This window comes from Pocillopora damicornis, chromosome 12, assembly GCF_964200805.1.
Source record: "Pocillopora damicornis chromosome 12, jaPocDami1.2, whole genome shotgun sequence".
Taxonomy (NCBI): Eukaryota; Metazoa; Cnidaria; class Anthozoa; order Scleractinia; family Pocilloporidae; genus Pocillopora; species Pocillopora damicornis.
In genome coordinates this window covers 14,374,180-14,389,163 of record NC_142681.1, presented here as the reverse complement: position 1 = coordinate 14,389,163, position 14,984 = coordinate 14,374,180, and the positions used below count along the sequence as shown (strand labels likewise).

At 34.6% G+C, this 14,984-nt stretch overlaps 1 protein-coding gene across 2 annotated transcripts in view; it reads right to left on the bottom strand.

The window, feature by feature from the left end:
• The window catches only part of LOC113666241 (uncharacterized), a 27,656-nt gene extending 12,672 nt beyond the window's left edge, over positions 1-14,984 (bottom strand). The window contains exons 1-15 of one of the 2 annotated variants that reach the window (XM_089189050.1): positions 14,837-14,977; positions 14,465-14,527; positions 11,221-11,356; positions 10,805-10,869; positions 9,641-10,052; positions 9,450-9,498; positions 9,174-9,322; positions 7,963-8,076; positions 6,589-6,651; positions 6,307-6,359; positions 5,799-5,865; positions 5,216-5,301; positions 4,914-5,000; positions 3,925-4,009; positions 3,271-3,361 (exon numbers count right to left, since the gene is read on the bottom strand). In XM_089189050.1, the coding sequence (XP_089045176.1) occupies positions 3,271-3,361; positions 3,925-4,009; positions 4,914-5,000; positions 5,216-5,301; positions 5,799-5,865; positions 6,307-6,359; positions 6,589-6,651; positions 7,963-8,076; positions 9,174-9,322; positions 9,450-9,498; positions 9,641-10,052; positions 10,805-10,869; positions 11,221-11,356; positions 14,465-14,527; positions 14,837-14,859 (1,543 nt within the window). In that variant the 5' untranslated portion in view covers positions 14,860-14,977. Of the gene's footprint in view, positions 1-3,270; positions 3,362-3,924; positions 4,010-4,913; positions 5,001-5,215; positions 5,302-5,798; positions 5,866-6,306; positions 6,360-6,588; positions 6,652-7,962; positions 8,077-9,173; positions 9,323-9,449; positions 9,499-9,640; positions 10,053-10,804; positions 10,870-11,220; positions 11,357-14,464; positions 14,528-14,836 lie in introns of both variants that reach the window. The other variant, XM_089189052.1, reaches the window with a different exon arrangement.

Genomic DNA, 14,984 nt, shown 5'->3' with positions numbered 1-14,984 from the left:
ATATCGCGTTTCTGATTGGTCAATGATGAATGCATAAATAGGTTATAGAGTGCAATAGAGGTTATAGAGTGCAATACGGAGAAGTTGCCATGGAAACACCGGGGAAGCGCCAAATTTGAACACCAAATTATAAACAATCAAAGTGCTCTGTGAGCAAACTCGTGGATTGACACATGATTTTTGAGATTATGTTTAATGTTATCTGGTTTAGGGAATTTTGTGGTTGATTGTCATCTAGAGTACGAGCAGTAGTTCAGTGTTCGCTAATGTAGCAAAGAAACAAAGTAACGTTGGGACAAGAAGGCATTACAATTGAAATGATCATGCTATTACATTTAACAAGGTGGATGATGTCATGTGTTTTAAACGTCTATCATTTTTGTTTCTGGTTCAAAAGAAAAGGTTGGAAGTAAATGTGGGTGAAAAGTGAAATTTACTGTCTTTCGTTGTAAATATTAGAAAATCAAGGCAATACTGTCTTAATGAAAACATTAACGATTCCCTCTTTATCAAACTAGACCCTGTGAGCAGGGTAACTGGGATACCTGGATGGTACTGGATCCTTGGAATCAAGTGTAGTGATACTACGGGTGTCGGATTAGTATACTGAAATAGTGAGCTCAAGTCTGGCTAAGGGCATACACCTATTTTAAAACATAGGCATGATATGCATGCAAGAGTTATTTTTTGTAGGGTGGGTGGATTACTTGGTCTACATTCTTACAAAAGGAAAGAAGAGTATTAACATGGAAAAGAACGAAAATGTCGAATTACCTCACACACAGGTATTTTGTGGTAGATTATGTGTGTTGTGCGAATAAATGTAACCAAAAGTAAACTGTATTGGTGCCACAGATACCTGTTAGTACAAAATGCAGACAGCAGACCGGATACAAAATATAGACTGGAGACTGCAGAGTGGGTACAAAATGCAGACTGAGAATCTGAAGAGTTTTTACGTCTGGTAAATAATAACATGTCATCTTACAGCTTACCGAGCGTCACGCAATCGCTTTTCCTCGATCAGCCTTCACGATTATTTGCACTATTGTGGAAAATTCCTGGCCCATTTCTTGATGAAAATCAATCGTAATATAATTTCAAGCCTTCAATATACTCTTCTTATTTTGTGCGCGAGTTGGTTTGTGTGATGTCTGTACAGATTTTACCAACGTAATAAAAGTAGATGATGTGAATAACAGTGATGGTAAAGCGAGCTTAAAACGGCAGAAATCACCAGAAACTACAACGGATACACAGTTCGCGACTCAATCCGGTCCAAAATTACCGCTCAATAACATCTTTTAGTGTGGACTGGCCGCGAACAATACGACTTGTGTATGCGTCTGTAAGTATTTCGAGCGTTTGCGCTATAACTCTTCAGGTGATCGTAATCCAAACACGTTGAAATACGAAACGACCGACAAAAGAAAATCTCGTGCTCGTCATGTGACCCGGACCTGTCCATGCATGACAACGTCAATCATCATCAAGATAACATGTGATCAGCATGTGAACATCTTCACCCTCATTGGATCACAGTTAGTTGTCATGGTGTTGAGGGCCCAATGAACTCTGGGTACTATTGCGCAAGTTTTCCATTTTGTGGCGGAGGAAAGAAAAAAAAAAAAAAAAAGACAAAAAAACAAAGGCATTTTATGAGTGGGCTACCACAGGTATCCCAGTAATGAGACAAACGGGAACGAGTTTTGAGTGATATAACTAAGCCAAGCCTGCCACCGTCATTTTAGATCTCCGCCTGGGTAGATTTAAGTCACGTGCTAGGCAACGTATAATCAATAACAAGATAGAATTTCATTTCAGGCCTATTTATCAATTTTGTGGTGTGTAACTTTCGCATTTTAGTACGTTGTATGTATGTTGAATCTTCAAATTGTCTTGAAACTTACAAGAAAATTGTTCTTTAAAAATTCACAGAAAATCGGTAGCTAAAATTGTTTGTCTAAGTGTTATTTGATTTTCGTGTTAACTTGTTATTTAGTCAGTCGCCGGCATCTTCTGTTGCTTCACACAGGAAAAACACACGCGACGAAACGTAATGATCAATTTTGTCCTCAATCTCACGCTATAACAGAAAAAGCTTTTGAACATCTGTAAACTCCGAGCGCTTCGCAGTAAGTGATATTTTCAATGAATCTTCGGATTGTTTTCAAGTTCAAGGATTGTAAATTACAATTTTATGAAAAACGAAGGTTGTTGTTATTTCAGTGTGAATCCTTGAATGCTTGCCAGTCGCTGGCGCCGCTTGTTAAAACGAAAACGAAAAAAAAAAACTCTTTTAAGATTATCATTGGCTTCTTTTTCACCCCACCACTATTCTTAGCAACAAAGGTCGCCATTTCGTCTGTTTATTGCTCGCCAAAAACTATCAAATGTACTCAAAAACCTAAAATCTAAAAAAAGTTTACAGGAATCGACCAATCGAGCGAGCGAGCGAGCGAGCGAGCGAGCGAATGCTATTCCCCACATCGTATCTATAACTCGCTCTTACGCATGCGCGCAATTCACGAGTTAAAAATGGCTGACAGCCGGTTTGCTTTGTCAAACCAAAACATCGTTGAGCAACTTAAAGAAAATGCGAAAAACAAAAACACGTTGAAAGCTACACAGACCTGGTTAAATGTCTGGCAAACATGGGCGACTCGACGAAAAGTAAACCCAAAAATGGAAGAATACGAGCACGAACAACTCGATAAAATGTTGGAGTAATTTTGTCGAGAATTTAATAAATAAAAAATCGTATGAACCTGCTCGTGCATTTCGTGATTTATGGTCACTCGTGATGTTTTGAAAGTTCTCAAATTGCACTCGCCTACGGCTCGTGCAATTTTGAGAACTTTCAAAACATCACTCGTGCCTATAAATCACGAAATGCACTCGCGTTCATACGATTTCCTATACTTATACAGATAAATAGATAAATGAATAGATGCATAGAAATAATTGTAAAATAAGGCTTATATATAAAATAAATATCTATACCTTAGCGTTCTGTATCTGATTAATGTTCAAATGTATAATAAATAATGTTACCTAACTGATAATATTAGAATTGGACTAATATGGAATTGGACTTCACCCCACTCAGTCCTTATACTATTACATATATCAATAACCCAATCTCTGCGACTGAAATTGTAAAAACTGTAACTGAAGATCGACAACGCCATGGCCTGATGACCGACTGCCTGAAATAGAAAGATGTACATGTATATTGTGTGTCTACTTTATACAAGGTACAGCACAAACCATTTCTGTTGATAAACTTCACTCGTCTCTCCTCTTTGTCAAGCAAAGGTGGAGGTTCAACAGCCAAAGTGCGCATATGACGTTCATTAGCCTGATAAAAAGGAATGAGACATCTTTCATACAAAACATAAAATAACTTACAGCAAAAAAAGAATATCTCAATTATAAAACCATTAAAAGAGAGAGAAATTGGTCAAACTCCTATTTTCCTCCATTGCTGAATATGATAATGACTAGAAACAAACACAGATCCAATCTCAACCAAGGATAAAAATGAAAACATTAACAACAACAATTACAACACTTGTCTGTAGAGTAACTTTGAAAATCAGAGAGCTAATTGTGATGCAAGTATTCCTCAGAGTTCTTTTATTCTTTTAAGTAAGAACCTTAGGCATTCCATGATAGCTGTTTTTAAACTTTTAACTCCCAGAGGTGATCAACATGTAACTTCTCCCTACAATATCCATACATTATCATGCATACAGGTGATGAGAATACTCTAACATAAGGTAGATGTTTTTATCTTGATCTAACACCAAATTCTTGTAACTAATTTACAAGAAAATGCATAGCAGCTATAGGGGAGATTTAACAATCAGATCTTGAGAGTTAACAGGATTAATAGTTCTTTCCATTTTTCCTTCCCCTTACCTCCTGCTCGTTTAAGTTGTCTACAATCTCATTAAATTCAGCTTCACTTCTGGCCACAATACCCCAGTTACTTCTGGAGCCCATTCTGTAACAAACATATTTTCATATCTTTTCATTACCAAAGAAATCACCAGGTATGTCGCAGAAAAAGGGGGCAAACTTATGTTTGACTATGAATCAAATAGGTGGTGGGCAGTACTGCTTGGCATTGTACAGTTTCTTTCTAAACATAAATTCATTCAATTGATAGGATACAGATCTGTCAATAAACTGCAATTTTTTTCTATGGGCGACGTAAGTACTGCATGTTTTTCAAAGATGTTGTAAGTTGCATACTTTTTAAAATAAAGAACCAGCTCTGTGAGTGATTTACATATCAGTATGCATGCATACCTAGGTTGTGTATATAAGCCAGTAATGTAAGAAAGTAAGGTAGACCCTGTTCAGATGTTGTACTTCCACTGTACATAACTTAAGTGCAATAAGTTCACTATAGCAGGGAAGAAGCACAACTCTGATTCAGACATCATGCTTGAGTTGAGTAGGGCAACTCAGTTTCAGGACTATCCAATTCTGGTGCAATATGGAATTCAAAAGTCAAGCTACAGTTTTGCGGAATGTCAAACTTGATTGATTTATTGAGTTCTACACGACAATAGCACAATGTTTGAACTGGGCCTTATCCATGTGTGTTAGGAAGAGTAATTTATGCATGACAATGGTGTTAGTGTTTGCCATTTTTTAAGTAATTGTCATTACACATAATGAGTAACTTTGTTATGTTAGCATCATCAGTTATGGTAAGAATGCTGTAATTTTAATACTTTAAATAGCAGACACAATCAAATAAAACTAATAATAACAATACTTATTATAATAATCACAATCTAAAAAACAAATAGGTGTTCTATTTCAAACAGCTACCAAAATTAATATATAGGCAATGATAAAACCAAATCAAGTTTAAACTTAGCATATATCTAACTCACCTGGCAAACCGTTCTGTCTGTTCTCTTTGCTTCCTGATTTCAGGAAAAACTTTTTCATAAAATTCCCTCAGCTTAGCCTCCTTTTGTCTTCATGGAATAAGCACAATATTATTATACAAAATAAGAATTAATTATTAATAAAAACAATTACCCTGAACCTTATGTCATGAATTATTCAATTTGATAGTAAGTTATTACAGTTCATCAAAAATGCAGTCCTACATTTTTTGCTGACTCAATAAAACAAAGAACTTTTATAAACAAGTGAAGAGTAATCATAATGGGCAGATCTGTGCACTCACTTTCTTTTTGGATTGTTTTCATTTCTCTCAATTTTTTTGAGCCATGCTTGCTTCAAAGTCTTGTATTCTTTACAAAGTTGACGATTCTGAAAGAAAAACAAATTTGTTATAAATTTCTCAAGGTTTTAACTCTTTAACTCCCATGAGTGACCAACACAGAATTTCTCCTGACAATATCAATACAATATCAAGCAGAAAAGATCAATTTGGGGATAATTAGTTGATCCAAAACTAACTTCTCTGAACGATCATTATAAGAATTGTACGGTTGACAGCAAGGAGAATTACAAATTTGATCTGGGAGTTAAAGGGTTAATTAAACTTCCACAAGCCCAGAGTCCAGAGTCCACCATTACCCAACTAAGTCACCCTTTACATTTCAACAAAGTATATGATATTAATTAACTACAATAAAAATGCTCCCTTAATTCTCAGAGTGTAGAGCAAAGGAAAAATAGAATATGCAAACAAGTTGAGAAATTTTAAACTAAGGACACTTTGAACCACAAAAGATATAAGGATAAAACAAAACAATTTTAAAACTTGTTTAAACCAGGCAATGAATAGAGTGAGTCATCTCTACCTTGAGTTCTTTTGCTTGCTTTCGTAGCTGGAAATATTTGACCAATTTAGCTTTTATAGCTGGTGCTCTGCAACAGTAAACATTTTTTCATGAACTAGACCTCTATGTATATCAAAAAATGAACTACAGCATTCTTACATTTTTTTCATCAGCTAGACCTCTAAAATATACCACTGCACCCCAATCTTACATAAACCCTTTTGACACTGACTGTTAACAACTCATAGAAAAACACTTGCCATGAAAAATTACAGTTTTTGTGCAGTGCATCTTTTAAATATTTGAAACTGATTAAGTCCTAGGAAGTTTTGTCTTTTAAAGCGAGGAGCTGATCACGTGGATGAATGTCCACCAAACCATACTTCCAGCAAAATGAGTGCTAAAAACTATCATCTATGAACCAATACCATCAAGAGCAGATATTTACAAACTGTAATACTGGGGTGTATAGAATATCTGAATTAATCAAAGGAACAGTTGCATGTTAGCTACATTGTACATCACTCACTTTCTAAGATTCTCATGGTAACAAGGGAGATCAGATGGTTGATTGTACAAGGGCTACAAAAAAACCAAAGACATCAAATAAGAATCCATCAGGTAAGGTTAAAGAGTTTAAATTTCCAACTTTTATTTCTAAAAAAAAAAATCATATTTATTTTACAATAAATGTGCAATAAATGGTGAGATACAACTAGAATCAAATGATAACAACCTTTCTTTTTTTCATCTTGGGGGTACCTTAAGCACAGGAAGTGGCAATGTAGTTCAGTATAATTATACTCCATACCTTTCCTCCTGGAAGTGGCACACTGAGCTTTGCCAGCCTTGCTTCAGCAGTCTCAGCCTTTTTCTGTACATAAGACAATTATGACACTTCAATCAACCCTGAGTACAGTTAACCCTTTAACTCCCAGATCAAATTTGTAATTCTCCTTACCTTCAACCATACAATTCTTATAATGTTAGTACAGAGAATTTAGTATTTAATCAACTAATTATCCCCAAATTGACATACGTCTCTATTCTCATTACTTATCTGGTTGAAATTTTATTGATATTGTAAGGAGAAATTCTGTCTTGGTCACTCATGGGAGTTAAAGGATTCATGGTTGGAACTCACAAGTGATGTTTGATGGTGTGGTCTAATAATCCAGGTGAGAGTAGTCCTGAGAATAACGACTGTTTTGACAACCTTAGAGGCAGAAGTCATCATTAGAATTGACTTCTACTAGGGTTGTTGAACATCTGTCACTACTACCTACAAAAGTCCTTCTCAGAACTAATCTTGCCACAATGATCAGACTACATGTTCAAATCACAGCTGAGTGGGCATTCAGTATTACAAGCACATGTAACTATTCAATTCTTACCAATAATGGTTTGTGATACCGTTGTAGAGTCAATACATTGTCTATTTCTTCTCTCGTGGATCAAATTTGTTAAAATATTTGGGTCACTTTTTTTTTGTACAATTTCTTTAACAGCAGTTTACCTATGAGGATTAATTTGTTACTTGCATATGATTCACAGTTAAAATATTATTATTAATTTCATTTCATTGTGAGCTCATTCCTTCAAGAGATTAAAGAACCATCTAATATTTCCCTGGCTCACCACACGTGGTCTCATATTAGAGTTGGTAGAAGCACCTAACTACTTTCTGAGAGTTATCTAGAATTTTCCTTTCCAAGTTGTATTTCACACATTAACTTATTGGCTATTTCTGAGTATTGGCGGTTATATCACTACCACAAGAAATTGACTTATACACATAGATTTCATGTTAGGTATAGGTAAAGAAAGATTTTATTTAGCCAGGGTGGCCCATTCAGTTACACAGCTGTTATCCAAAGGGACCTTACAAACGTTGTTAGGCCTCTGTTTAGTAATAAATGACGGATGACCTCAAAATGAGGTGAAGCCAAAAAAAAGTGGCACATCAGGGGCTATACATTACATCCTTGACGTTCTCGCTACATGTTCATGTCATTCTAACACAATTTCATCATTCCTGGTAAAATATCATTTAAAGTACAATCAATCGTCTAGTTCCCTTAAGTTTCTTAATCAGTTTGGACTTGTGTAAAGGAGCAAGAAATATGATCTGTTAAAGCAGTAATTATAAAGGGAAAACCTTTGAAGTTTGATTATAATGACATACCTGGTTTTCCTCATAAATCTTCTGTACAATACTTTTGGGTTTAGGTGTTGGGGGTGGTAGCTCTTCCTCGGGTGGCTCACTGGGCTGTTTTGAAGCCTCTTCCTCAAGTTGTTTCTAAAATTTTATTTATTCAATTCATTAGTAATCAACCCTTTTGCATCCTATCATCACTATGCAAACTCTCCATACAGTTCTCTATACATTTCCTATGGTGATGTCAAGGAGCATTTGTTCAAGAATCAAGAGCTTCTTAAGTTAGTGATTTTTTCCCTTCATACTTGCAACCTTAGGAATTGATTCAGGGGTGATATTGTGAGCATAAATTAGATGCTAGTCACTCTCAGTGGTCATTGGGGATAAAATCATTAAGGGGAAGCAATTTTTAAGTGAGCGTTGAAATCATCCTGTAATGCATTGGTTCTGCTTCACTTTGCTGGTTGGCTAACAAAACTTGTGAATAAAGGAGGTTAGTCTAAAGAAACTGTGGTGCTGCATTAGTGGAAGAGTATAACAGGGTAATTTATTATTATCAATTGATAATGTAAATTGGTCACAGTAAAGAGTTTCAAAGCTGATGTTTCAAGCATTAACCCTTTGTCAGAGCAAATGAAAGAATTGTGGGTTGTGTGCATGCTTATATGCAGAAAACGGAGTGTGTGACTCTCTCCAAGAACCAAGTTCAAAACAAAAGCCAATTACCACTTGTTCACTTACTTCTCCCTGAGCTTGAGGCAGTTGCTTGCATTATTTTCACTGGTCTCCTATGACATTTTCCTTCACACTGATTGACTGCTGGTTATGGTTTTGGTGTTAGAGGGCTTTTCGATTGAGTGTCGTTAAACCAAAACCAAAGTTATCATTATAGCCAAACAAAAGAAAGGAAAATACCCTAATGAACCAAAGAGAACTTGAAGTGCAGGAAAAACAAGGGTGGCCAAGTCATGCTTGGTTTTAGTTTTAAATCTGATTAGTTGAGGTTATAGTAGTGCAAGTTTGATGGACTAATGGGAGGGCCAACCAAAAAAAAAAAAATAAATACAATCCTATTGGACATTCATGTATCTAGCCCATTGAAAAGGGACAAATCGCATACAAAGGTCACATCAATTGAAAGCAAGATCCAACAAGTGGAACTAAATTGTACAGTGATTACTGGAAAAGTTGGCAGCTGACAAATGAATTTTTTCCAAACCTACATCAACAAGTCTAACCTGCTTTTTCTTGAGGTTGTTGATCTGCTGTTCCACCTGTGAGATTTCTCTGTCCACCTTCTCCATCCCCTGGAGAAGCTCATCTTTAGACATCAGATCAGAGGGATCCTCTGTAACTGCTTTCTTTTCCTCACTTTGGCCTTCAGAACCTAACAAAATAACTTCTGAATCAATAACATTCACACTCTGCAAGGATAACATGCTGAGTAAGTCTCCCCCATATAAGATCACATGCAAAAGAAAGGCAAAAAAGATGAGAAGCTAGTACATGTATACCTGGTGCTGATGGAGATATAGCTTCAATAGTAGGGCCAGGGTACGAATCCTGTTAAGTGAAACATAACATTTCCATTACTAGATCATTTAACTAAGACATGGCCATGTCAGTAACACTGTCATCTTGTTCAATAATCACTTATTGTGTGAGATAACAAACAAGATTATATCCCATTCAGTGAATTAAGTACCTTTTGTGGGTCACTTGCAGATGGCAAAATCAGGGCTGGTCTTCCAGTACTATCTCTTATTTTTTCATGAACAGCAGCCCCATACATTTGTGAAGACAGTGATGATGATGTTGTACAAACAACCTGCAAGGAATGATGCCTTGAAAATGAAGCTGCTTCATCTGAAAATGATGGTGAAAGTGATTTGGACTGATCTTGTCCAGAAGTTGAAATTGATACTGGTGTTGGCTGAGAAGTTGAAGATGGAGGAGTACTTGGTCCAACTCGAGGAGAAAGGCGTGGTGAGATCTTTGGGGATACTCTTGAGTGAGGTGATGACGGAGCACTGGTAGAATACCCACTGCCTTCTGAAGAAGTCTGCCATTTCTTGGTATGAAGTTCAGATCTTTCAAATTCTTTCTTAATTCCCTCTCTGTAAATTACATGCAAGTGGATAATTCATAATACACAGCATATTCAATTTTCTTAAAACGCAAAACAAAATGACAGCTCTTACAACATTTTGAAGCTGTCTTGAACCTAACAGCAAGTACATGAAGTAAAATCTGTGGTTGAGGTATAAAAATTCTGAAGGAGTGTATCAATTTTATTTGAAAACATGTGGGATTTAGCAATGGGCATATCACAAGGTGGCTCTTCTTTTCCACTGTTTCCAGGTTGAATTGGAATCTTGGTTTTTGTGGAGAGAGGAAAACCAGAGGACTTAGAGAAAAACCCTCAGAGTGAGTACAAGAACCAACAACAAACTCAACCCAGATGTGACAACAGGTCCAGGAATCACTGCCCCATCCCTTCTCCCTACTAGAGTCAAAATGGCCTCACGATATAGGATCATCATGGTTTTCATGGCTACTTCTTACAATTTACTGCATGCATCATGGAAATTAATTCAATTCTATTATAATCTCATTAATAATAATAACACAATATATATTAATTATATTTATGAATTCTTTTAACCCTTTAAAGGGTTCTCCTTACAATATCAATGCAATATCAACCAGATAAGTGATGATAATAAAGAAAAATATCAATTTGGGGATAATTAGTTGATCCAATACTAAATTCTCTGAACTAACATTATAAGAATTGTATATTTGGTCTGGGAATTTAAGAGTTAAGATTAATTTAAAAGTATAAGTCAAAATAGTTCAGTACACCTACCTTTCCATTTTCATATCCTTCTCACTAATTGAACTAAAGTCATTGTAGTCCCCCAATCCAACCTCCTGAGAAAAACAATTCAAATTTTGTTTCATGAACCCTTAACACCCTTGTGTGACTAAGAGAGAATTTCTCCTTACAATATCATTACAATACAAAGCAGACAGGTGATGAGAATATAGAAAAATATCCATTAGGTGATTATTACTTGATTCAATATCAAATTCTCTGAACTAACAGCGAACATACACTGTTCAAAGAATTGAACAACATATGAGAGACAGTAAGGGGAATTATGAGTTTTTTGGAGTTAAGGGTAAAATAAAGAATGATGTTTCTTTAAATAGTTATGGGCATGATTCTATCTTTGTTTACCAGCAAAATTTATAAAGCAGATGTAGCAAAAAAGTTCATACCTGGTGCCTTACATATGGAGGATCAAAGTAGGCAGCATGACTATAATCTGCCCCAGGTGGGGGACATATGTCCTCATCACTAAGGTGGCGCTGTCTTTTGTATGGTGGGCCTCCATAGTAACCATAGCTTGATGACCTTACATCCGGAAAAAAATATAAATTAGAAACTTCCTCATTTTATATATTACATAGAACAATGTAAGTTGACCTTAAAAGTTCATTTTTCCAAGATTTTATGGAACAAGTTAATCTTTAAAATGCAGGTATTCAACATTGAAAAAGTATAGAACAGTATAATTAAAGTTAACTGTTATGTATGGTTATTAAAAATTCACAGTACATTCAAAAAAATTTGCACAATTTTAAATAGGTTTAAAACACCTCGAAAAAAAATGAAAACCCAAAAATTAATACAACTCCAAACACAGGTTTATTAAAAATACATTTCTACATGTTAGAGGAAGTATTGTTGTTTATCATGGTTTTATAGATAAATGAACATTTCATCATTTGTCTCATGATGTAAAAGTTAGCCCAAAAAAAAAAATAAACATATTGATTGAAATACACAATTGATTAGTTTCACTCTTACATCCTGAGACAAATGATTGATTGTTCAATTATACATTTCTACTTTTGCAAAAGGAGAAATTTATACTTAAGCAATATAATCTTTAAGCAAGTTTTAGACCGCTCTTCCAAACCTAAAGCATGAAGAGACCTTATCTATAATTCAATTTTAATGGAAAAACATTCTGTCGAACAGATTTACTTTAGATCTTGTGCACAAAGATTTTTTTAAAAAATATTACAAAGAAATGTGGGGACTACACATAAATGTTTGAAAATCTTCATAATTTCAAATGTTAAACTTGTAGGTTAGAATGATATTACAACAAATGATAATTATATGAATGATGATGATAATACTAAAAGTACATGCATCAAGGTATTATAAAATTATTGATCAAATGTTATAATTACTTTACACAATTAGCTTCAAATATTCCTTTAAGTGAAATTACACTATTATTATCATTATTACATCATTGTCATGATAATAATACCACATGTCCTGAGGTTTTCCTGACAGCCCTCAAAATCGCGTATAAAACTACTTTCAGTGCTGAAGGAACAATAAAAGTCCAGTTTGACCAAAAAATCCCAAATTCACTTTTTTTTTTCTACACGTGACAATACATGTTACATCATTAAATTTAACTCATTTGAATTAACCAATGAGTGCACACCTGAAATCAAAAAATAAAAATGAAACAAAACTTGTTATTGCATGCATCAGGGCCTAAGTGCCAACTGAGTTCTCACAAAATTTTTTTATCAATTCCATAAATGCAGAAATGGTAGCAACACCATAGTGACCATTATTATCTAAATTCTGATTAAACATAAAATTTAAAGAACCTTTAATTAAAAAATACAAAACAGTGTCTTTCTTTATGGTTGTGTTCTCAATACATGTACAGATTCTTGGATTAACAAGTTTTTGTAATAAAGTTGTGTTCACTCTAATCAAGAGATGTAATTGCCAAACGAAAGTCAAACTGCAAGAACTCCAAAAACACCAGAATGAGAATTGTTCCATCACTTATGAAAACAAAGGTTTCCCTCTCTTTCAAGAAAATCTGATCTAGCTTTCGACCTTTCTTGTTAGTACACTGACCTTTCTTATTTGAGATTAAATGCAAAGTTTGGACATTTTAATGTTGATAGTTTTTCTGATACTTTCTGTGATCTATGTATTTTCATGAATTTTTATGAGTATTACACGCATTTTGATTGCTTCTTGTGATTGATCTAGTGAAGCACAGGTGACATCACAAATAACAATTTTTTTTCATCATATAAAACAAATAGGTTCCATGTTACAGTGAGTCTGTTAAGTAAAAGATCACAGAAGATGTAAAAATGTGATAAGAATATAAGTGACATGCTTGTATCTTGCATGCCACATTTTTGTTCTTACCACATTTTTACTTTGATACAAACAAACATGATTCAACACAAGGACTCCTGTAATATTTAATAATTCTGAAAAAACAAAGATAGCTACAATTTTGCATGATTTGTGACGACATTGCGATCATACTCGAGGCATGGTGTTACAATATGAAAGTTACAAAATAAAACGGAAATTAAAGTAAGATAGAAATCTGCAATTGGACATTAAAGGGAAAGAAAAATACAAATAATATAAAGCTATTGTACCTGAAAGGTAGATCCTTGTGCATGAAATAAATGGCTATGGGTACACTGACTGCATGTCAATTTGGAAATAGCAAACTTAAGATATGACTTAAAATGAAATGCGAGCGAGTTTGATCTGAAGTCTTATCTATTTCATTCATTGAATAATTGGTGCAAAAATATATATCAATTAAGAAATAATTCAAAACGGACTTCATTTGTGATCTATTATTGAACAGAACCACTGCAACATGGAATCAATTCCTAACATTTATGAATGCAAATTTCTTCAGCAGAGGTTACAATTTGTGTGCAGGTTGTTTGTATCTTACTCCCATACAAACTGTACTAATTCCTAGAAATCAATAATTGGAGGGCAGAAGAAACCAGGGTTTTTTTCTTTTATGTCAGTTCAAGTTTTCAAGTGATACATGCAAACAGTGTAACTATTAGTAGATACATAATGAATGACAGAATTTTTAGCTGATAAAACATGTTGTTAATTCTAAGCTAGAGCAACATTGTTAATCAATATCTTCCTTGATGCACTGATTACAACTACAATCACTGTATGTATAGTTTATCCACATCATGTTATCAATATCCCCATGAAACATGCATTGAAGGCGGGTAACATAAGCTGAAAACAATTAAGAACTGTACTTTTGCTACTCATGTAATATAAATTATCAGAAAATTATTCTTTTCATTATAAAATTTATATTGATCAAGTTTTTGTTACTCTATCGTCAACGTAATATATGTCACTGATTTTAGTATCTACAGGTGCGATTAAAACCTAAAAAAAAAATTAAACATGAAACATATTTGGCCAGCTTAAATTTGTTTTAACTAAATAACGATTTGATATATTTCTCATCATGTAACCATAGAATGACCCAATTAGAAAAGCAAAAACAATGTGTGAGGGCAGCTGTTTAGATGCAGCGACAGACATGTTAAACAAGTGGGGAACATCTTATTTTAGAGAATTTTTAAATTCGAACATGCACTACTTCAAGATGGCAGTGGATGTTACCCGGAAAATTCTCCATATCTTTGTTGATATCTTCTGAATGATCTCTCATCACCAGGAGTGTATCTTTAACACAATAACACAATATATTTGAACAACAGCAGACATTTTTACCTTAAAGGTACTTTATGTTTGTATCAAGTTCTTGCATATTACCTTCAAACCTTGGGATATCTTGTCCATCAAAGAGTTTTTCTAGTCAATTTACTTATAACGCTAGGCTACAAAGATCCTTATTCGAACACATCACAGTAGATGCATTTGTTGAAGTGACATCGGTTTGCGGTTCAATGACCAGGGTTTAAAAAAACACTTACAAGTAACCGCGCACTGCTTCTCAAAAATGAGATACTAGGAAGAAATATTGCTACTCACCGATGGGGTGGACCCCTAGACATAATCTAAAGTTGGCTATGTATCTTAAAAAGGTCGTTGTTGGCGTAAAATTCAAACTGTATTTCCCTTGGTTCCCTCGTACTCGGCTTAAACAAAGCCGCCATTTTGAGAACTAACATCGCGAAGG